General features: G+C 50.7%; 1 protein-coding gene across 27 annotated transcripts in view; it reads right to left on the bottom strand.

Annotated features, from left to right (window-relative positions):
* The window catches only part of CFAP74 (cilia and flagella associated protein 74), a 72,713-nt gene that overhangs the window by 7,547 nt on the left and 43,241 nt on the right, over nt 1–21,925 (bottom strand). For 19 of the 27 annotated variants that reach the window (XR_011537616.1, XM_070611117.1, XM_070611100.1 and 16 more), the window contains 10 exons: nt 18,328–18,492; nt 16,635–16,797; nt 7,851–7,927; nt 7,186–7,308; nt 6,610–6,731; nt 5,915–6,043; nt 5,616–5,703; nt 4,730–4,903; nt 3,941–4,119; nt 309–585 (listed from right to left, as the gene is read on the bottom strand). Coding sequence is in view for 26 of the 27 variants with exons in the window: in XM_070611117.1 (XP_070467218.1) it covers nt 309–585; nt 3,941–4,119; nt 4,730–4,903; nt 5,616–5,703; nt 5,915–6,043; nt 6,610–6,731; nt 7,186–7,308; nt 7,851–7,927; nt 16,635–16,797; nt 18,328–18,492 (1,497 nt within the window). In the remaining variant the exon portion in view is untranslated. The remainder of the gene's footprint in view (nt 1–308; nt 586–3,940; nt 4,120–4,729; nt 4,904–5,615; nt 5,704–5,914; nt 6,044–6,609; nt 6,732–7,185; nt 7,309–7,850; nt 7,928–16,634; nt 16,798–18,327; nt 18,493–21,925) is intronic. The other 8 variants (XM_070611109.1, XM_070611111.1, XM_070611110.1 and 5 more) reach the window with 2 other exon arrangements.

The raw sequence follows: 21,925 nt of genomic DNA, 5'->3' as shown, positions 1-21,925 counted from the left end.
GCACCCCTTCCCTCAGTCTGAACAGCTTGAGCCCCAGCCAGGTGCCTGGAGGCCAGCCACTGTGGGCACCCCTGCCTCTGGGGCTCAGGCTGGGCTGGGTGGAGTCTCATCAGACCCAGGCAGGGTCAAGGTCGTCTCCGTGTCCTCTCCCTACCAGGTCCTGCTCATCGGCCGCGGAGGCCTCCTTGGCCCTGCTTGGGTCTGATGAGGAGCAGAGTTGACCTGCACATCCGCTGTGTTCAAGGGCCAGCAGAGCCAGGCACCCCAAGGGGCTCTGGCCCCTGCTCACTTGTGGGGCCTGCACCCACCTTTCCTGGACACACCGTTCCCACGGAGGGTGAGATGGTGATGGGCAAGTCCGGGGACAGCAGGAACTCGAAAGATGTGGGCCCCACGGGGCAGGCCTCCTCCGAGCCGACACGGGGCACAGAGTGGATCAGCGCATTGACGCTCACGTGAGAGTTGATGACGTACAGGGTGGCCACGGATGTGTCGTACAAGGAGGTGGCCGCAAACTTGATCTGGTAGTGGGACAGCTCCAGGGGCGGGTGCACACCCATGGCCCGGCACGTCAGCTTGAAGCACCTGGAAGCGACCAGCGTGGGTGGGCTCACCCTAGGGCACCTGGGGGGTTGGCGGATCCCTCTGCAGCCATGGCCAGGTGGCCCGAGTCGGGTGGGCAGCCCCCGTGTGCAGAGCACCTCATGCCCAGGGAGGCCTGGGACCACAATGGCAGTTCTCACAGGTTTCGTTCACTCCCCGCTTCATGAATTACGGAAAATACTGCGTGCCTCTGTGCACATTTTAAGTGGATAGTTAAAATTTTAATCATAGGTTTCAATAGTTGCGAAGGAGGTAATTTCTGACTTCTGTTAAATATTTATTGACGTTTGAAAAATAAGTGATAAATTGCTCCTTAAATATAAGCATGAGAATCTGTATACCACAGTGAGTTGATTCCCGCCATTATCTAAGAAAAAAAGAACAGATGTTTGATATTTTAACCACGGAAAATTTACATTCCATATTTTCTTTGAACTCCTATTTCCACTGCACTCTCCCCACTGAATTTCATCCTAATTGCCTATGTTTTAATGCTTTAAAGGATGCTGTTCATTGCTCCATCGTCATGTCTGCAACAAAAAAAAGGTTCGGACGTTGAAATGTTTCAATGTGTATTTGTTTATCCGGTGGCATGTTTCAATGTATATTTTTATGTCCTCTGATCACAGGCTCTAAATGTTAAAAAAAAATTCCTCCTGGGTGGAGAAATCCTTGAGGTTATTATTGGCCCTCAAGTAATGGAAAACAGCAATGTATGAAGTGTGACAACCATTGCACGTGAAAAGGAAGGTTTTATCGGAATCATCCTAGGAAGGTGGGTGGAGCTGCTCTTTCCCAGTTGGTTCAAGTGTCAGAGTGATGTGACTTGTGGCCGGAGCAGCCTGCCTCTTCCTTCCACCCACACGGAACCTGGGCATGGAGGGGGCTTGGCTCCCCAACGTCACTCGACCCTTTGAACTCCTTTTCTTTATATGCCAGAAATTCACATGGCAACGCATTTTCCAACATTATTTTGAATCTGGCAACTCTCTTAGGCCCTCACTTTTTTACAAGGAAAGAGCCGGAAGCCTCTGCCCGGGGTGGCGTCACTGAGACATGCCAGATGCTGTCACCTGTGACTTGGAGGCAGCGGGTCAGCTGGGCCAACCGTTCACTGTTACCCCAACGCACGTTGTCAACACTGCATTTGCTACTGTTCAGCTGTTCGAGTGCCTCCTGGTCCCCTAAACACATGGATGAGATGGTCCTCAGGGCTGGTGGGGACGTGGAGCTCCTGCAGTGCCCAACACGTCGTTGGCGAGAACGTAAAATGGTACCACCACTTTGGAAAACGGTTGGGTGGCTTCTTATAAAATTAAAAACAAACTTACCACATTACCTGTGAACTCATTCCTAGATATTTGCTGAGGGGAATGAAAACTCAGGCTCACGCAGAAACCTACGTGTGAATGTTTAGAGCAGCTTCGTCCATGGACGCCCCAACCTGGAACCGACCTCAGTGTCCTTGGACAGGTGAACGGCTGCACGTCCACCCAGTGGGCGGGGGCTGGTGGAGCCTGATGCTCACGGACCCGCGGGAGGTGTGTCCCGGGGAGGGGGCAGGGCAGGGGCAGGGGCAAGGGCTGGTGGTCTCTGGAGGGACGTGCTCCCCAGGGTGGAGGCAGGAAGACCAGGCCAGCGGGGCCCTGCCATCCATGCGGGGTGTGGAGGTGATTCAGGTATATTTTTAAGGTGGAGCCAGCAGGATTTGCTGACAACTCGGATGTGAGGTGAGAGAATGAAGAGTAAGGACAAGGCCGAGGTTTCCGTCTGAGCCACAGGAAGCTGGAGCTGCAGGTGGGGCAGGTCCGGGAGGGGCGGGGAGTGGATGAGGTGTTCCACTGTGGACACAGCAGATCAGAGACACCTTTGGGATGTCCAGTGGGCTGGCAGGTAGCCGCACCCAGGGAGCCAGACAGGGGACGTGCTGGGCCCACGAGGGTCCCGGTTGAGTGTCTGAGTTGGGTCTCGTCCAGGCTGCAGACTCCGCCTGTCTGCTCAGGCTCTGCCGTAAGTACTGTGGCCTTAGGCTGGAGCTTCCTGCAGCCTCTGTGGAGCGTCTGCTGAGGCAGAGCACGTGCTGGGCACAGGGCTTGCCCCACTGAGGAAGCAGGTAAGAGCCTGCTTCTCCTGGGACTTGTTTTCTGGAGGCAGAGAGAGCCGTGTTGCAGTGCCCTAGTGGGCCACGGGACCCGGTGGGAGGGGCGCAGTGCTGGGGGTGGGGCTGACCGACCGGAAGAGTCGGGTCCCCTTGATTCCTATGGTGGCTCCTGATCCTGAGCTTTACCTCCTAAAATCTCGCCACCACCAGCTCACTCCTTCTTCCCCACGAATGCTGGAGTCAGATCCTGGGCAGCCTGATGGGCCTGCCCGGGGGCCCGAGCTGGATGAGGGCTTGGTCTGAGGGCTGGGGGGCAGCTCTTCCAGGCCTCTGGCCAGCCTGCCCCAACCAGGCCTGCCCAGGCCACCAGCCAGGACCAGACAGCAGCTCCAGCAGGAACGTGGATGGGGGCGGGACGAGAGAAGAGGAGGCAGGGTGGGCTGGCTCCACGGGAGGACAACTGATGCCAGGCTGGACGCCCATGAAGGGACATTCCAGAACATTCCTCACTGGAGGCAGATAATCCCAGGCAGCAACGAGAGCCGGCCCCATATCCCAGACCACCACCTGCGTGACCTGCTCCACGTCTCCCTGCCTGCCACCATCTCAGCCCTGACTCTCAGTGGCGGAAATGGAGGCTCAGGGAGGTTCAGAGAGTGGCCCCATCACACAGCATGTTACAGGAAGCAGGGCTCATGCCCAGGTCCTCCTGAGGGCAGAGGGGTGCTCTGCACACCACACACACGCTCACACACACACATACACACTTGTACTCATGCACACCCCCCATACTACACACGTCCACGTCCACACGTGCACACAAGCATGCTCACATGCACTCACACATGCATGTCCACACACGTACACTCACACATGAAGTCAGTCATATGCATGCACACCCTCCACACACACATCCACACATGCACGCGCATATGCATGCAAACACTCATACTCTCATACACAAGTATTCACACATGCATGCTCACACATATGTTCACATGAACTCACACTCATACACACATGCTCACACACAAGGGCGAGCTGGCCCAGAGTGCAAGGCCCCAAATCCCAGGCATCTGTACCCGGGACTGAGGTTCCCGCGGCCAGCAGTGTTGCCCAGCCCAACCCCGCGGTCAGCCTGGCCGGCTGAGGGCTCAAGGGTGGTGGGAGGGGTTCCACCCCTTGCCCCCAAGCTGGCTGCACAGGCCTCCACGCGCCCTCTCCCACCAGGCTCACCGGTTGATCTCTGACTTGCAGACGAGCTCGAAGTTGTAGTCCCTGGCCTTGGTGGGCTGAAAGACCACATCGAGCTGCAGAGTTTCCAGTGGCAGGATTGTCCCAAACCCGTCGTTGGGCTGGATGTCCACAAACTGGCAAAGGAAGACCACCGATGCCGATGCAGTCACGGTGATCTGCTGGGGGTGTCACGGGCGGTGTGGAGTGTGTGCTGCAGGGCTGTGGAGTGCATGAGCGCGAGCAGTGGGGACGCGTGTCTGTATGTGTGTGAGTGTGTGTGCATTGTATGCGAGCATGTATGTGTGTGTGCATGTGTGAGTGCATGTACATGAGCACGAGTGTGTGTCTCCATGTGTGAGGGTGTATATGTATGTCTGGTATACATGGGTGTCTTCATGCATGTGAGCACACGTGTGTATGTGTGTCTGTGTATGTGAGTGGATAGTGGGGTTGCTGGCAGGGCAGCCCAGGGAGGGGTGAGGGGCAGACAGGCCTGGGCCTCGTCTTGGCTGCCCTGCAGGGCCAGGCAGCAAGAGTTTTGGAAGGGAAGGAAGGGAGAGGAATCTGGAGTCCTGTGGGTACAGCGGACGGAGACGGGGAGAGGCCAGGCGAGGCAGCAATAGCAGGCAGCGGGGACGACGAGAGGGATAACCAGGAGAGATACCTGGTCAAGGTGCCTGGAGGTGGGAGTGGGGTATGGGGAGGGGTGAGGCCGCTTGGTGCTGGGCCTTGCCTGTCCCCAGAGCCTCCTGACTTGGCCCCTATGCCCTGCCCGGCCATGTGAGGTACCTTGGGGAGCCCGACGAACCCAAACTCCTGAGGCAGGAGGGAGTGGTTGCAGAGGCTGACTTGGGTCCTGACGGCCTCGTAGATAGTGCAGTAGCCAAAGTCCACCTCCGAGGGGCTGAGCTCCATGTCTGAGGTGGTGACTATGGCGTGGACGGTAAACCCCACGGGTTTGGTCTAAACACAAAAGGCAAGCGTGCTGGTCACTTGTGGGAGGTTCATGCAAATGTTCCCAAAGTGAGGGAGGCACGTGCGTTGCTGGGTGACAGCACACCCTTTCGTGCACACGAGTCTGTCTTCTGATAAATCCACTTCACTGCAGTCCCCCGGCCTGGGGGATGTGAACGAAGCCGCCACAAAGAGGTGCCAAGGGGGAGGGGAGGAGCCACAGGCAGGCCAGGCGTGGGCGTGTGAGTACACCCATGTGTCTCCATGTGCCGTGTATTGTGTATGCACACATGTGCATGTGTACTGAGGATGTTCACACATGTGTGCCTCAGTCTGTGAGTGTGTGCAGATTGTGTGTGCACAAGTGTACAAACACATGTGTCTGGGAGCGTGTGACATACTGCGTGCGTGCATGTGGGCATTTGAGGGTTGGGGTGCCTTGGGGACAGCCCCACCTGGCCCTGGACAGCACTCAGAGGCTTCTGTCTGACCCACAAACACCCTCCCTTTGTCTCCACTGTGCAGGGGCTGCTGAGGCAGGAGACAAATCTGCTGGTCAGATGACTGGAGACCTGCCACAGGAAAGAGGCTGGGCAAGGATGGCTCAAGAATCAGGGCCCTGTCTTTTTGGGGGCCTCACTCGGGCACAGAGCCCAGCTCCCAGAGCAGCCCTCTGTTCCCCAAGAGCGCCCAGCAGTCCTGGGAAGGGGTCCACACAGACCTGGTCAGCCACCCGTATCGTCATCGGGGCCTCCAGCACTCTGCTTTCCTTGTCGAAATACTTCCCTGCGTCTTCCGGGAGGGAGTGTCTGAAAGAGACAGGATGCTCTTGAATGGACCTGTCTTCTTCATATTTTGCAAAAAAACTAGTAAAACTGAATGATAAGTGGTGTTCTGAAATCAGGCAGGCGCTACAAAATATACGAAATATAATGGCGATGAGACACGCATCTAACGCGGCAGCCCTGACAGCTGGGCAGAATGACACCACCCACCCCTGCCGGGCCTCCCACCGCTCACCGCGGCAGGAACTTGAGCTGCACCGAGTAGGACGACAGGGCCTGGATGTAGCCCATCTCAGGCAGGAGCTCCAAGTGGCCCCTCAGCTCCTTGCACACCTCGAACTTCAGGCGTAGGGCTGCTTTCGACCTGCAGCGCGTTTACGGACACAAGACGTGATGCCGCATGTTTAATCCTCTGAGCGACTTGCTGGTTCTCACCACCCAGCTGTGCCCGGGTGCTCGGTGCACACACACGCCACGCCAAGCCGTGAGCCCAGAGCGAGGGAGCAAGGGTCCCCAAAACCCCGCTTGTTAAGGGCTGGTCCTCCTGTAAGCAAATCTGATGAGGAATTCTCACAAATGAAAACACTGCAACTGAAGTACGGCCCTAGTCAGATCTCAGAGACGGTAGGTTCTCAGCAAGTCCAGGGGTGGGCAGGGCCACATCCTTCTGGAAGCTCCAGGGAGAATCCGTTTCCTGGCTTTTCTAGTTTCCAGAGTCACTGCATCCCTTGGCTCGTGACCCCTTCCTCCTCTTTGCAGCGGGCAGCACAGCATCTTCCAGTCTCTGGTCTGACTCTGACCCTCCTGCCTCCCTCCTGTGAAGACCTTGGATTCCAGTGGGCCTCCCAGGTGACCAGGGTGATCCCCCATCTCAAGGTCCTTAACTCAATCACACCTGTGGGTCCCATGCTCCCTGAGCTCAGGGCTCACCGTGTGTGGACAAGGACAGAATCCTGATAGAGCCGGTCGTACATGCATATCTTCAGGTCCACGTTGGGCTTTGGCACCCAGACTGGCACGTCGATGGCAACGCCAATAACCCTGAAACATAACTAAATTTGAACGTGTAAATTCAACAACGTGTATTTCCACCAGCAAAGCAGGCGATGCCAAAGAGTCTTAACACAGAACTCGGGGGTAGAGTTTTTGTAAGTCTTACAGATATTGGAAGGTTAATAATTAAGCTAGCCACGTTTTGGAGTTCTGTGACACTTTTCATATTATATAACTTAAAAAAAATCCTTTTTCTGAGGAAGATTAGCCCTGCGCTAACGACTGTGCCAGTCTTGCTCCAGTTTTATGTGGGTCACCACCAGAGCATGGCTGACGGGTGGTCTAGGTCTGTGCCAGGGATCTGAACCTGTGAACCCGGGCTGCCGAAGCAGAGTGCGCCAACCTTAACCACTACGCCACAGGGCTGCCCCCCCAAAATCCTTTTTATTATCAAAATAATACTGCCCAGAGTGTGGTGCGGTGACAACGTGCATAAGCCATGGTGATGCTCACCGTCGGGCACTGCGGATTCTTAAACACGACCTTGAACCTGGTGTGGACGGCTCCCGGGAGGACCGGGGTGAAGATGACGGGCACTTTGATGGAGCTGAAGGGGCCAATCTCACCCTCTCTTATCTGCGTGGGAAGACGCCACAGGGTCCGTCAGGCTCCTGTTTCTCTGAAGGCGCCGCCCACTGCCCTCCCCACGGCCACATCACTGTGAGGTGAGTGGTGGCAGGACCTGTGTCCCTGGGGAGGCCACGTGGCCACACAGACCTGGGCCCAAGCCTGGCCTTGCCCCAAGAGGACTCGCTGCCCGGGATCCCAGTCAAGTGGAGGAGGTGAAGGGCAGCTGAACCCCGTCCCCAAATGCTCCCCACACTCGCTCTCCTTGACAACCCCTGGCCCTTGCACACATGTGTGCACACACATACACACACACACACCATGCTCCAGCCTGGGGGCCCTGCTGCTGGTATCTTCTCCGAGCTGGACCTAGCGCCCCGCGACAGGGGGGCTGGATGCCAGCTGAGACTGCAGGCTTCCCAGAGGCTGTGAGTCCAGCGGCCAGACAAGCCCAGTCTGGCTCTGGTCAAATGGAAGGGCTGCCCTGGGGGAGGGGGTCAGGAGGACACGGCTAGTGGATGGTGGGCTTGGGGCAGGTGGGCCTTGCTAACCTCTCCCAGCGAGATCTCCGTCTGCTCCTCACTGGGAGGTATATTCACGATGGTGGTCATGGTCACTCCCTCTGAGTCTGGAAGAGAAACGGCTCCAGACGTGAGGGCTGGCCGTGTAGGGGCGGGGCAGCTCTGCCCAGACTCCCCTGAGACACGCTCACCCACAACCCATCCTCCAGGAGCCACGGGGCCCACAGGGAGCTGGTGTGCCAGAGTGGGATCTGGCCCCTCCCTCTCCTGGACCACGTGCTATACGGGGCTTGTCCTCAGGAGTGGGTGGCTGGGGTGGGAGAGGGGGCTGCAGTTGCCCAAAGCCCCAGTGAGGGCAGGTCGGGTTGGCAAGAGGAGCGGGCCCCGGGTGAGCTGGTGGGTTCAGTGGCCTGAGAGCAGCGTGTTGGAAAGAGGATGGTGGAGAAGAGTGGAGAGAGGAAGCCAGCCAACCCTTTGGGGGTTTCCTTTAAAGCAGAAGGAGAGGGGAAAGTGGGCTCAAAGGGGTTTTGGATCAAGATGAAGAGACAGCAGAACGCTGTGTCTGCCGAGAACGGCTGAACAGAGAGAGAGATGCTGATTCTGGGATAGGAGGCTGCAGGAGTGCGTCCGGGGGGCAGGCAGCCCAGGGCCCGGGGGGCACAGCCAGCTCCCCACCCTCCGAGGGCAGCTGAGGTGTGGGATCCCCTCCCAAAGCCCACCATGCTCTAGCAGCCGACTGGAGTGGGAGGGGCTGCTAAGTCCGGAAAGTTTTAAGACAGTATCATCTTTCAAGGACTTTTCCTTTATAATCAAATTTCGTAGCCTAATTTTTCACAGGTATTTAGCTTTGTCTGAGTACCGCTGCCAGCGTGTTCTAGTCATCACTGTCCACTGTGGGTGTGGATTCTGACCCGCCCTCTGGGGCTCAGGGCAGCACCCCAAGAACCAGCAGGCCATTTATCTGGAAGGCCCCTGAAAGCAGATGCTATTTCCTCTTGTCTGAGAAGGCCTTTCTGTTGACCTTGGACGGGAACACACACAATTTGGTAGCAGAGGCGAAGCTCAGCGTCCTTTCCGAGTCCTTCTCTGGCCTCTGCCCGGCTGCCAGGCTGGGTCGCTGTGGAGCACTGCCTCAGTCCACCGCAGGTCTGCACCCTGGACACCATGTGTGGCTGGTGCAGCTGGATTATTACCTTACCGGGTGGTGTACACCATTCTGGGGCCTGGGGTTGTACAGGCAGAGGGCCCTCAGTTCTGGGATCTTCCAGCATACTACTCTGCGTGGATACGACTGGGGGTCTCTTGGTGTCCCAGTGTGGAACCATGTCAATCATTTGCTGGAAACATGGTGAACTTTCATAAATTCTAGAATCAGGCTCATTAATGATTAGGAAAGCTTTCTTCTTTTTTTTGTGGTAACATTGGTTCATAACATAATATAAATTTCATCATTACATAATTTTCATCATTACATTTTGGTTTCTCTGTAGATTACATCATGTTTACCACCCAAAGACTAAGTACCATCTATCCCCCGCACACATGTGAAAATCACCTCTTTCGCCCTCCTCCCTCCCCCTTCCCCTCTGGTAACCGTGACTCCAATCTACGTCTCTCTGTGTGTGTTTGTTGCTGCTTTTACCTTCTATTTATGAGTGAGATCATACGGTATTTGACTTTCTCCCTCTAACTTATTTCGCTTAGCATAATACCCTCAAGGTCCATCCATGTTGTTGCAAATGGCAAGATTTTATCTTTTCTTATGGCTGAGTAGCATTCCATTGTGTATAAAGACCACAACTTCTTCGTCCATTTGTCTCTTGATGGGCACATAGGTTACTTCCAAGTCTTGGCTATTGTGAAAAATGCTGCAATGAACATAGGGGTGCATATATGCTTACGCATTTGTGTTTTCATGTTCTTTGGATAAATACCCAGCAGTGGGGTAGCTGGATCGTATGGTAGATCTATTCTTAATTTTTTGAGGAATCTCCATACTCTTCTCCATAGTGGCTGCACCAGTTTACACTCCCACCAGCGTGTATGAGAGTTCCCTTTTCTAGGAAAGGTTTCTTTAACTATGTGCCCAGTGTTATCTGCTTCTTGGGTCTGTTCCATTCTATCAGTTACACTGGATATTTACTCACTTTCTGGATGTGAGTTTAGAGGTTGTTGCAACATTTTAGAAAATTCTCAGCAAGTATCTCGTTAAATATTGCCTTTTCCTGACTCCAGTAGACAAGTTACACCTCCTCACTCTGTCCTCCATGGCTTGTACCATTTCTTTCACATTTCCATCTCTGTCTGCATTTAGAAAATTTCTCTGGGTCTATCTTCTAGTTCACCAATTCTCTCTTTAGCACTAATATACAGTTTAACCCAGTGGCTGGGGTTTCATTTTCTTTTCTTTTTTTTTTTCAAGGATTTTATTTTTCCTTCTTCTCTCCAAAGTCCCCCGGTACACAGCTGTATATTTTTAGTTGTGGGTCCTTCTGGTTGTGGCATGTGGGACGCCGCCTCAGTGTGGCCTGACGAGCAGTACCATGTCTGCGCCCAGGATCTGAACCAGCGAAACCCTGGGCCGCTGAAGCGGAGCGTGCAAACTTAACCGCTTGGCCACTGGGGTTTCATTTTCAATGATCATATTCTTACTTCCCGAAGTTTTCTTTGGTTCATTTTCAGATCTACTTGATCTTATTCTTTCGTGATGTTTTCAACGTATGGAGCATTTTAAAACTTATTTTAGGTGCTGTGTGATAACATCAATATCTGAAACATGCAAGATTGTAGAGCTCTCTGTTGTTTATGTGTGTTGAGTGATTTTTTTCCCATTTCTTTTTATTAAGGAATAATTTACACACAGTGAAATTCACCCTTTTTAGTGTAAACTTCTGCAAGCTCGGACAAATGCATACAGTTGTGTACCCCACACCACAATCAAGCTAGCACAGTCCCATCACTGCAGACCCCTGCCCTCTGTAGTTAATCCTTCCCCTGCTCCTGCCGCCCACCCCGCTTTCTGTCCCTGTAGTGTTCGTTTTTCCAGAACGTTGCACAAATGGAGTCATGGTTTGCGGCTTTGGGAGTGTGGCTTCTTTCACCCAGCACGATGCACCTGAGATTCATCCACGTCGTCCGCGTATCACTAGTTCATTCCTTTCAGGGCTGAGACGTCTCCCACGGCAGGCGCGCTGCACTTTATCCGTGCACCAGCTGACAGGAGTTAGGTAGCTAGGTTTTGGCAATTACAAATAAACCCTCTATAAACATCCACGCACAGGTTTCCACTTAAATGTAAGTTTTCATTTCTTTTGGTAAATACCTGTGAGTGGGGCTGCTGGGTTGTATGACGTTTGTCTAATTTTATGAGAAGGTGCTGAACGTGCACCGCCTCACACCCCAATAGCAACGGATGAGAGTTACGGCTGCTCCTCGCCAGCAGTCGGTATTGTGTTTTTTTGTCTTCTTGCTTTTAATCTTGCCATTCTCACAGGTCTGTACTGGTGCCCCTCTCTGGTTTAATTTGCATTTCCTTCATGTCTGATGATGTGGAGCATCTTTTCATGTGCTTATTTGCCGACCACATATCTTCCTTGGTGAAGTGTCTGTTCCAGCCTTTTGCCCATTTTTAAACTGGGTTGTTTTCTAATTGGGGTTTGAAAGTTTTTTACATATTTTGGATATGTTATCAGATATGCGATTTGCTACTATTTTCTGCCAGTCTGTGGCTTATCTTTTCATTCTCTTAACAGTATCTTTAGAAGAGCAGATATTTTTAGTTTTGATGCAGTTCAGTGTATAATTTTTAAAAAGATGGGTCATGCTTTTGATGTCATATCTAAGAAATCTTTGTCCAACCCAAGGTTACATAGATTTTCTCCTATGTTTCCTTCTAGAAGTTTTATAGTTTTAGGTTTTACATTTAGGTCTAAGATTTATTTTGAATAATTTTTGCTTTCAGTGTGAGGAATGGATGGAGGTTAATTTTTTTGGCATATGTTTATCTAATTGTTAAGGTCTTATTTGTTGGAAAGACTGTTTTTTCTCCAAGGAAACTTTATTGAAGATCAATTGGCCACACTTGTGTGGGTCCATTTTGGATTCTGTTCTGTCCCACCGAGTCCGAGGCCCCCCTTTGCCAGCGCCACACTGTCCTGGTAGTGCAGCTCAGGAGAGGGCTGAAGGCAGGCGGTCTGCGTCCTCCAACTCCGTTCTTCTCTTTCAGAGTTGTTCTGGCTATTTGAGATCCTTTGGATTTCCATATAAATTTTAGAATGAGCTTGTCAATTTCCATGAAAAATCCTGCCAGGATTTGGATTAGAATTGCATCATCCACAGTCAGTTTCAGGAGAACTGACGTCTTAACGATATGGAGCCGTCCAGTGCACCATCTCCACGGATCTTTTATTGAGGCTTTGGTTTCTTTTATCAGTTTTGCAGTTTTCAGCACACAGACCTGCACATCTTTCTTAGCTTTGTAACTCGGTAGTTCATGTTTTTGGTGCTATTATAAATGGTACTTATAAAAATTCAACTTCCAATTTCTACTATCTAGAAATAAGCCTCATTTCTGTATATTGTATCCTATGACCTTACTAAACTCACTTATTCTGTAGCCTTTTTGTGATTCTTTGGGATTTTCTGGATGGATAATAATGTCGTCTGTAAGTAAAGATAATTTTCTTTCTTTCTTTTCAAACTTTATGTCTTTTATTTCCTTTTCTTGCCTTATTGCACTGAATAGGAGTGAGTGAGTGGACGTCTTCGCTGTGTTTCTGATCTTTAGGGAACGGCATTCAATCTCTCATCACTGAGTATGATGTTAACTGTAGGTTTGTTTTTTAAGATGCCCATTATCAGATAGAGGAAATTCTCTTCTATTCCTAGTTTGCTGAGAGTTTTGATCACAAATGGATATTGAATTTTGTCAAATGCTTTTTCTGCATCAGTTGAGACAATTATATGTTTTTCCTTCTTTGGTCCGTCAGCATGGTGAATTATGTTGTGTGATCTTTGAATGTCGCGTGGCCTTGCATCCGAGGACAGACCCCACTTGCGTATGATTTGTGCTCCTCTTCACACACTGCGGGATTCATTTGTTGCTGCCTTGATGACGATACCAAGCAACTTTTGACCGTGAGCTCGTGTTTCTTGGCACATTATCTGTGCAATTCCTTGAGCTCTGAGCTGAACCTGCACTTTTCCAGAGAGGGGTCACCTTTGTGCAGCCAGGCACCCGAAGCTCTTCCCACCTGGACAACTGTCTCCTGAAGCCTCTGCTGGAGACGGTTGGTACGGTGCAGGGTGTGAGTTAGGCTGCAAACCCACATGAGGCCTGGCTGTGGTTCTAAATCCCCAGGGGAGAGTCCCCCAACTTACCTCGGAGCCAAGGGAGAGGGGACCTGTGCTGCTGCTCCCTCGCTGTCCTGCTCGGTGGCAGTTTCTTCATCTATTACACTCATCACCAAGTGTGCAGCCCTCTGAGTCCTCTGCTCGCGTGAGCACTCCCGTCAGACCCACCCTGGGTGGACCCCTGGGTTCAACTCATTCCAAACAACCCCTGCAGTGGTCACAGGGAAGTCCTGCATCAGCAGGTATCGGGAGCCCACGCTGGGATCTGGGCTTCTGCCTGGGCTGCTGTGAGGACCCCCACGACCTCCAGTGGGCGTGTGTGTCCCAAACTCCACTCAGAAGATGGCCCCTGCTGACACGTGGTGCTGGGGCTGGGGGGAGTTCGTGGTCAAGCCGCCTGACCTGCTGACTCAGCGCAGGAGGCGGAGGAGGTGGGAGCTGAACCTGCTCATTGTCGCTCCACGCGGGGCAGAACCGCTGTTGCTCCCAGAGTCTCTCTCCTCTTCACTGCTTTGCTATGATTACAAAAACGGTCTTTTTTTAAAGATGGTTTCCTGGAATGTTAGAAATACAGCGAGATGGGGGCTCCATCTGCCCCTGCACCCTGTGCTCACACCAGACGTTTGTGACGATGGAGGGTCCCTTAGGTGAGACGGCCCCACCTCTGGCAAGGCTGCCAGCCGAGGCTGTGGAAGGTGTGGCTCCCTGGTTTAGGGCCACTTTGAAGACCAGGGACTGTCTAATTGGTAGAGGAGGAAAGAAGCAGAGAGGCTAAAAGTCCAGAAAATAAGACTAACAACAAAAGAAGAAAAAAGCTGATCAATATATAATATTGATAAAATATTATATATTTTATCACAAAATATAACGGTGGAAAGAAATCCAAATATATCAAGAATCACAATAATATAAATAGAGGAAATACTGGAGAAAAGTCTAAGACTGTCAGACTGGATAAACAGACCCAGAATGTATAGGACTTCTGTGCGGTAAACTACAAGACGCTGCTAAAAAAAATCAAAGCGGATCTAACCCAACGGGGAAACATGCCCTGTCTATGGATTGAAAGACTCGATATTGTCCATTCCCCCCAAAGTGACCTACAGATTCAATTGATCTATAGATTTGCCATGCCAATCACACCCACACTAGACTTTTCTTTGGAAATCAAGAAGCTCTTTCTAAAATTTATATGGAAATGCAAAGTACCTAAAATATTCAAAGCAAAGACCTTGAAAAAAAGACTTACACCACCCGGCGTCTAGACTTAGGCTAAAGCTGCCGTAATCAGGACAGTGTGGCACTGGAGGGACCAACTGGTCAGAAAAGGGAGTCCAGAAACATCTGTGACAAAGAGAACAAACTGACTTTTGCCAAAGATAGCAAATCGACCCAACGGGGAAAGGAAGGACTTTCCAACCCAAGTTCCAGGAATGATTGGATGTCCATGTGGGAAAAGAGCCCGGCCCCTGCCTCACAGCACATGCAAAATCAACTCCAGATCACAGACCTAAACACAGGGCTGCCCCTGCGTCTTTATGACCTTGGGATAGGAAAAAATTGCTAAAAAGGCATAAGAAACAAACTTCAAAAGAAATGATGGATGGATTAGCAAACATTAAAATTGAGGACTTTGGTTTAAGAAATGAGATCATAAAGGCAGTACAAAGACGTGGAGGCAACATTTGCAGCAAATACTTGACAAAGGGCCAAGTCTCCAGGGAATGGAAAGAATGCCTGTGAATCAATAAGGAAAAGACAGACAACCCCACAGGAAAGTAGCGGAAAAGCTTTAACAGATATTTCATACCAAAGAGAATCCAAATAGTAGACAGGCTCATGAACAGACCGGCGATCTTGTTGCTGATGTGGGAAATACAAATCAAAACCTCAACAACACGCCTTCACGGGGCCACAGACTGATAGCACCGAGTGCTGCCCACGGTGCTTTCTGTGGGGACGGAAGGCTGGCAGCCACAAGCCCCAGGTGGCTACTGAGCACTTGAAATGTGCTTGTGTGAAGGAGGAGTGCAACTTTTACTCCTCTTTTTAATTTTATTTTGCTGAGGAAGATTTGCCCTGAGCTAACATCTGTGCCAATCTTCTTCTACTTTTTGTATGTGGGATGCTGCCACAGCATGGCTGGTGAGTGGAGTAGGTCTGTGCCCAGGATCTGAACCTGTGAACCTGGACTGCCGAAGCAGAGCGCACAGAACTTTAACCACTCAGCCACAGGGCTGGGCCCTACACTTCTTCAATTTTGATTAATTTTAAATAGCCAGGTGTGGCTAGTAGCAGCTGTGTTGGGTTGCATCCTCTTAGATGCTTTTGGGGGGGGGTGGTGAATTGGCACAACCACGTTGAAAAAGAACTTGGTCAGCTAATGAAGGTGAAGCTGTGCGTATCCTGTGACGTGGCAAGCACGCACCCGGGTGAGTGCTCCAGAGAAAAGCATGCACAGAAAGACGCGGCCCTGTGCACGACAGCACACACCTCGAAGTCCCCCCAAATGTGAACCGGCAGGGTTCACCCCCGTGGGTTCAACCGTGACTCGAGGCGCGGTCGTGAAAGGAGATGCCATACAGCGGAGGAAGCAGGAAGAACGGCTCACACATCAGTGTGAGGGAGCCTCAAAGTTTGACGCTGAGCAACAGAGCAACTCACAGGAGACTGTGCTCCCCCGGCTCCATTTACGTAAAGGAAGAGATCCAGCCACGTCTGGTATGTGTACGTGGACAGACAAACTATAAAGGGTGGTAGGGGAATGAAAATAATTCCAGATGGCAGTCGCTGGTGCAGAAGAGGCAGTCGAAGCGAGGCCAGCCTCCAGGAATTCTCTTCCTTCTCAAGGTTGGTGCCGGGTTCGGGGTGCCGATGTCATGACTCCTCTTTAAATTGTCCTCATGTGTTATCTGCACTTCTGTACAGAGTTCAGCACAGCGCCAGGCAACCCAGAGCCTCCCGTGACCCATGAGCAGAGCCTCCAGTCAGCAGGGCCCTCCTCTCCTCCCTCCCTCCCTCCAGTCTGCAGCTGCACCCCTGGAGAAGGGCTCCTCGAATATCCCAACAGGGACTCCCAAGGGCAGTGAGGAGGGCAACCCCGGTGGCCAGCCTGGTGGTCCAAAGCCAGGATTTCTTTTAAGTCTGCTGTTAAATATAAATGCAAATTTAAGATCTACTCCATAACCAGTAGTTTTTGAATACATGAATATTTTCTTATTTGCTATCACTTAAAATCAGAGCCCTGGAAAAATTCTGCACCATCCCGCCCTCTGGCACCATGCTGGCACATCAGAGCTTCGTCAGAGGCCAGCAGGTGCTCCAGGTGGCTCCTGGAATGGGGCCCTGCAACCCACCCCACCTGGCCTCTTCTTGCCTGTCAAACAGCTGTGACTCAGGGGTCCTGCTGCCGAGGTCCCCAGAGCTGTGTGCCAGGCACGGGCCCGCCAGTGTCCAGCTCACCTGCAGGGCGCCCCTCCTCCTGCTCCTTGCTGTCCAGCTTTCCAGACTCCTTCTGGCTTGTCTCCTCAATGGGAGAGGACACATTGCCCTCCACGTGCTGCTCAGAAAAACTGGTGGTGACTTTTTCATAAAAACTTTTATCTTCATATGTAAAGACACTGCTCTAAAAAAGAGAATATGACTTTTACTGGCAATTTCCACTTGCCTTTCCCACCCAACTGCCCAGAACCCCGTCACAGCAAGGGCCGCATAGAGAGCCTGGCCATGACCTGGGCTGGGGGCTGCCAGCTCCTGCACACCTCCCCTGACGCCTCTTGCCCTGCCTCACACCGGGGCTCCAGACCACAGCAGCTCTCATCCGGGGGCTCAGGCCGACCCCTCTGCCTTGCTTGCTGTAGCCCAGGCTGGCTTCTCCTCGGTCACCACAGCACTGATGCCCCATCTTGGAGCCCACCGTAGGCTGGGCTCTGGCATGGGGGCGAGTGCAGTCTCCCGCACTGGCCCTCAGCCTTCCTCTCCGCCTGAGCCCCCAGGATGCTGGGTTCCTTTCCCCGTGTGGGCTGACCAGTCTCCAGCTCTGTGCTCTCCTTGCTTCAGCCCAGATCCCTGCTGGCCTGAGAACTGGCCCGGCCCCACCTTTGCTCCTCGCCCAGAGGTCACTGCCACCCAGTCCTTGCTCATAACAGAATGGCCGAGTACCTGTCACGTGTGACTCAGTGCCACAGGGTGAATGGACAGCCTGGGCACAGCTCAGGTGCAGCTGTCGTCCAGCAGGACAGTGCCCACCAGGAGGAGACAGGGCTGGCACCAGCGGAGCACCCTGAGGAGGCACCTGCCCCCATGTCCCCTCCTTACCCACCATCACCTTGGCCCTCCTCCCAGGTTCACATCCTGGCCCCTCCCACCTTTGCTGCAGCTGCTGGTCCGCTGGCTGCCTGGGGGACCCCTGACTGTTGGCCCCTCATTCCCTGAGGGAGACCCTTCCAGTCCTTTGCCGAGACCCCTCAATGCAGCAGACAGAACTGCAAAGTAGGAGCTTAGTGCTCCCTGTAGGAAAGTTTCAACTAATTCAGACGTGTATTTAAAAAGGGCAGTTTCTCTCACCAATTTCACCCCCAAATGACCCCCAGGATCCACTGGGTGTGGCAGAAGTTGTCTCCACGGATGGGGTCCCACCTGTGATGCTCTGAGGCTGTTTCCATTCACTTAGCAGCATGGTGCACAGCCTTCCCGTGAAAGCAGCAAGGCCCCCCTCGCGCCTTTGGAGAAGGTGCAGGTACGGGGCAGCGTCTGCCTTGGTTCTCAGCCTGAGTCATCTGGGCTGGGCTGCCCAAGCCCATGCTGGGACTTTGGAGGCGCACCAGGAGAAGGGAAGGCCTCCTGGGGCTCTCAGGCCTTGGAGCTCCTGGTCACCGCCCTGTCACTACATGCTCGAGAGGGGACAGCGTCCTGCTGCCATTGTGCCTGTGGCCAGGTGGCCCCTGGTGTCCTCCTTATGGATGGAGACCAATCTCTTCTATTTAGACTGATGAGGATGTCCTGCCACCCCTTCTCCTCCAGCCCCGTGCCAACAAACTCCTTCTTGTCATTGCCCATTTTACACTCGGGGGACTGACTTAGGGGAGGGAGGCACCACGCCCTGCCCTTGGCTGAGCATTCACAGCTATTGACAGGAAGCAAGCAGCACACTCACTATTTTCAGGACCGACTGGGAGATGTCCATCTCACAGGACTCAGAGGCCAGAAGAAACTTGAATCTGGTGCCCAAGCCCCCGGCGTTGGTCAGTGTGATGATCCGGGATGCAGTCTCGCCTACCACGTAGCTGCCGAAGTCGACGAGCTCCTTGTCGAGGGACAGCTGCCAAAAGACCCCAATGAGCCAGGGGGGCTGCACCGGGCTTGCAGCAAGGGCTCCTCTCCCAACTGCCAGCCTGCAGCCCTGACGTGGCACAAGGAGCTCTGGCCTCCCTCCTGCTCAGGGGCGAGGCCTGCATCTGGCCCCCGGTGGGAGAGGCAGTGTTTTTGCACGCCGCAGGGACACGATCCACATCCAAGAAATCACAGATTGGTGTATTGACCGTGACAAGTTGGGAGCGCCAGAGTCTCATTTTTTTAAAAGTCAAGCCGGTTAAAAAGAAATGAGCCATCAAGCCATGAAAAGACATGGAAGAAACTTAAATGCATTAACCAAGCGAGAGAAGCCCGTCTGCAAAGGCTCCACACTGTGTGATTCCATTACAACCCGGAAAAGGCAAAACTAAGGAGATGATAAAAACACCAGCGGTTATATATTAACGAAAGTCTTAATGCAGCAAGAAGACCTGACAGTTACAAACATTTATGCACCTAATGATGGACCTTCGAAACATACGACACAAGAACTGACAGAATTGAAGGGAGAAATAGTCAGTTTACAATAATAGTTGGAGACTTCAACACCCCACTCACAATAATGGACAGAACAAGCACACAGAACATTAGTAAGGAAATTGAAGACTTAGACGACAAAATTAACTAACCAGATCAAACAGACACACAGAATGCTCTATCCAACCACAGCACACGCGTTTTTCTCAAGTGCACATGGAACATATTCCAGGCCATATGTTGGGCCACAAATTAAATCTCAATAGATCTAAAAAGATAGATATCATACAAAATATCTTCTCTGACCACAATAGGATAAAGTTAGAAGTCAATAAAATAAAGAAAACTGAAAAATTCTCAAAATTGTGTAAATTAAACAACACACTTTTAAACAACAAATGAATCAAAGAAGAAATCACAAGAGAAATTATAAAATAATTAGAGACAAATGAAAATAAAAGTACAACATACCAAAACTTACAGGATGCAGAGAAGAGTGCTGAAAGGGAAATTTATGGCTATAAATGCTGACATTAAAAAACAAGAAAGATGGAGCTGGCCCCGTGGCCGAGTGGTTAAGTTCGCATACTCCGCTGCCGGCAGCCCAGTGTTTCGTTGGTTCAAATCCTGGGCGCGGACATGGTACTGCTCATCAAGCCATGCTGAGGTAGTGTCCCACATGCCACAACTAGAAGGACCCACAACGAAGAACATACACCTATGTACCGGGGGGCTTTGGGGAGAAAAAAGGAAAAAAATAAAATCTTTAAAAAAAAACCAAGAAAGATCTCAAATCAAACTATCTTTGTAACTTAAGGAACTAGAAAAAGAACGAACTTAACCCAAAGGTAGCAGAAGGAAGGAAATATTAAAGATTAGAGCAGAGATAAACAAAACAGAGTATAGAAAAACAATACAGAAAAATCAATGAAACCAAAAGTTGGTTCTTTGAAAAGATCAACAAAAGTGACAGACCTTTAGCTAGCTGGACTAAGCGAAAAAGAAAGAAGACTCAGATTACTAAAATCAGAAATTAAAGTGGGGACATTACTACCAATTCTACAGAAATAAGGACAGTAAGACTGTACTATAAGCAATCGTACACCAAAAAATTGGGAAACCTAGATGAAACGGGCAAATTCCTAGAAACACAAAACCTACCAAGACTAAATCACAAAGAAATAGACAGTCTGAACAGACCTGTAACTGGTAAGGAGATGGAATCAGGAATCAAAAATCTCTCCACTAAAAAAAGCCCTGGACCTCACAGCTTCACTGAATTCTACCAAACATTTCAAGAGCTAACACCAATTCTGCTCAAACTTTTCCCAGAGTTTGAGGTAGGGAACACTTCCCAACTCATTCTATGAGGCCAGCATTACTCTGATAACAAAGCCAGACAAACACACCACTGGAAAAGAAAACTACAGACCAATATCCCTCAAGAACATTGATGTAAACTCCTCAACAAAACATTAGCGAACCAAATTCAGCAGCATATTAAAAGCAACATACAGGGGCCGGCCTCGTGGTGTAGTGGTTAAGTTCGCATGTTCCACTTTGGTGGCCAGGGTTCACTGGTTTGGATCCCAGGTGTGGACACACACACACTGCCTATTGAGCCATGCTGTGGCAGGCATCCTATGTAAAAAACAGAGGAAGATGCACACAGATCTTAGCTTAGGGCCAGTCTTCCTCAGCAAAAAAGAAGAGGATTGGTGGCGGGTGTTAGCTCAGGGCTAATCTTCTTAAAAAAATAAAACAAAATAAAATTTTAAAAAAGGAATATACAATATGACCAAGAGAGATGCCTTCCTGGAATGCAAAGATGGTTGAACATATAAAAATCAATCAATGTAATATGTCACATAAACAAAATGCAGGAAAAAACCCCCACATAATCATCTCAATTGACTCAGAGAAAGCATCTGACAAAATTCAACGCTCTTTCATGAAAAAACACTCAACAAAATAGGAATGGAAGGAAACTACGTCCACATGACAAAAGCCATATATAAAAAAACCCCACAGAAAACATCAAATACTCAATGGTGAAAGACTGAAGGCTTTTCCTCTAAGATCAAGTACAAGACAAGGATGCCTGCTTTCACCACTTCTATTACGCCTAGAGCTGGAAGTTCTAGCCAGAGCAATTAGGCAAGAAAAATAAATAAAAAGGATCCAAATTGGAAAGGAAGAAGTAAAATTCTCTCCGTTTGTAGACGACATGATCTTATATATAGAAAATCCTAAAGACTCCACAAAAAAGCAATTAGATCTAGTAAACAAACTCAGCAAAGTAGCAAGATACAAAGTCAACACAAAAAAAATAAGTTGCATTTCTATACATGAACAATGAACAATCGGAAAAGGAAATTCTAAAAACAATCCCATTGACAACAGCAAAAAAGAATAAAATTCTTAGGAATTAACTTAACCAAGGAGGTGAAAGACTTGTACAACGAAAACTACAAAACATTGCTGAAAGAAATAAAAGGAGATACAAATAAATGACACACACCTCATGTTCACGGATTGGAAGACTTACCATTGTTAAGGGGTCAATATTACCCAAGCAGGCTAGATTCAACGCAATCCCCATCAAAATCCCAATGACGTTTTCATGGAAATAGAAAAACCCATCCTAAAGTTCACATGGAATCTCAAAGGACCCAGAATAGCCAAAAAAATCTTGAAAAAGAAGAACAAAGCTAGAAGATTCACGCTTCCAGATTTCAAAACTTACTATAGGGGCCGGCCCAGTGGTGCAGTGGCTAAGTGCGCACATTCTGCTTCGGCAGCCCCGGGTTCGCCGGTTCAGATTCTGGGTGTGGACATGGCACCGCTTGGCAAGCCATGCTGTGGTAGGTGTCCCATGTATAAAGCAGAGGAAGGTGGGCATGGATGTTAGCTCAGGGCCAGTC

This window comes from Equus przewalskii, chromosome 2 (assembly GCF_037783145.1).
Source record: "Equus przewalskii isolate Varuska chromosome 2, EquPr2, whole genome shotgun sequence".
Classification (NCBI taxonomy): Eukaryota; Metazoa; Chordata; class Mammalia; order Perissodactyla; family Equidae; genus Equus; species Equus przewalskii.
This window is presented reverse-complemented; position numbering and strand designations above follow the sequence as displayed.